Source organism: Chiloscyllium plagiosum, unplaced genomic scaffold (genome assembly GCF_004010195.1).
Source record: "Chiloscyllium plagiosum isolate BGI_BamShark_2017 unplaced genomic scaffold, ASM401019v2 scaf_21871, whole genome shotgun sequence".
Lineage (NCBI taxonomy): Eukaryota > Metazoa > Chordata > Chondrichthyes > Orectolobiformes > Hemiscylliidae > Chiloscyllium > Chiloscyllium plagiosum.
Window position 1 is genome coordinate 1 of NW_025164894.1, and position 1632 is coordinate 1632.

Consider the following 1632-nt stretch of genomic DNA (forward strand, 5'->3'; position numbering starts at 1 on the left):
TTTTTAACTGCGATTCTGTGAGAAGGAGCAAAGCTTTTTGGTTCCTGTTCGAGTACATTTCCAGTATCAGTGGGACTGGATGAGAGACCTACTGTTGCAGTGCACTGGGTGTGGAGAGTGTAACAGCCATACCGCCTGTTAAGAGGAAATCACGGTGCGAAGGGGCTCTACATGCGTTTGTGTGCGGCTGAAGCTTCGGCCATGGAAAAACCTGAGGAATCCCGCCCTGTGGAGAAACCATGGAAGTGTGGTGACTGCGGGAAAGGCTTCTATGTCCCATCTGCCCTGGAAACTCATCGGCGCAGTCACACCAGAGAGAGGCCCTTCAGCTGCCCTGAGTGTGGGAAGGGCTTTACCCAGGCCTCTGCCCTGCGGACTCACCAGCGGGTCCACACAGGGGAGAGGCCGTTCCCGTGTCCCGAGTGCGGGAAAGCCTTCAGCAATTCCTTCAACCTTCAGACACACAGGCGACTCCACACTGGTGAGAGGCCGTTTTCTTGCTCCGAGTGCAAGAAGGCATTCAGACATTCCTCTGACCTGCTGACCCACTGGCGGGTCCACACGGGGGAGAGGCCCTACAGCTGCCCCGAGTGTGGGAAGGCCTTCAGGAATTCCTCCCATCTGCTGACTCACCAGTGGGTCCACACGGGGGAGAGGCCGTTCACCTGCCTCAAGTGCGGGAAGAGATTTAGTCAGATGAGCAACTTGTGGAAGCACCAGCGTCTCCACACTGGGGAGAAGCCCTTCAGCTGCCCCGAGTGCAGGAAAGCCTTCAGCAGTTCCACCACTCTGCTGACCCACCGGCGGATCCATATGGGGGAGAGGCCATTCCCCTGCAGAGAGTGCGGGAATGCCTTCAGCAATTCCTCCATCCTGCTGAGACACCAGAGGGTTCATACAGGAGAGTGGCCCTTCAGCTGCCCTGAGTGCAGGAAGGGGTTCAGCGATTCCTCCAATCTCCAGACCCACCAGCGGATCCACACTGGGGAGAAGCCTTCGGCTGCACAGAGTGTGAGAAGGCCTTCATCCGCTCCTCCCACCTGCAGAGGCACCAACGAGTTCATGTCCCATCGCAGGATGATTGAAGGAGACTGGGGAGAAGCCCTTCGGCTGCACAGAGTGTGAGAAGGCCTTCATCCGCTCCTCCCACCTGCGGAGGCACCAACGAGTTCACATACCATCGCAGGGTGATTGAAGGAGTAACAACCGAGTGCCATTAGGGACTGGACTATCAACCCAATTCCTGGGACTGCTGAGTTTGAATCCAGCCGCGGCAGATCACGGAATTGGAATTCGGTCAGAAATCTGGATTTCAGAATCTGATGATGAAGCCGTTTTTAGGGTGGGGTGAAATTGCTGAGTGAGGCAATAGTTCCTCCAGGTTACGGCTGTACCAAGGATCCAATTACAAAGGACAACTTGGTGATGACCAACAGTAAAGAAAGTGAGGTAGGATAGCGGGTGTGAGAAGTATGCACGCTTTGACCTTGAGCTGTTTAAAAAGCAGCTACTTTTTCTACACCTTTTTGCTGGGGGGATCTGAAGCTTTAACAAAGTTGGGTCGCAATAAAGATTACCTGACCTTACTGTGGGCTCAGGCTCTCATTGAAAGCTTTGAGCTCCAAGAGGTTT

At 54.6% G+C, this 1632-nt stretch overlaps 1 protein-coding gene across 1 annotated transcript; it reads left to right on the forward strand.

Moving 5' to 3' along the window:
- Positions 1-13: 13 nt before the first annotated feature.
- On the forward strand, positions 14-1125 carry LOC122545205 (gastrula zinc finger protein XlCGF7.1-like). The gene has a single exon (XM_043684320.1). It carries the CDS (start codon positions 172-174, stop codon positions 1123-1125), a length of 954 nt encoding a protein of 317 aa, XP_043540255.1. The 5' UTR covers positions 14-171.
- The last annotated feature ends 507 nt before the right edge of the window (positions 1126-1632 follow it).

What these genes read in the sequence shown, in the direction of transcription:
- LOC122545205 (XM_043684320.1), top strand. Translation starts at nt 172, where the DNA reads ATGCGTTTGTGTGCGGCTGAAGCTTCGGCCATGGAAAAACCTGAGGAA.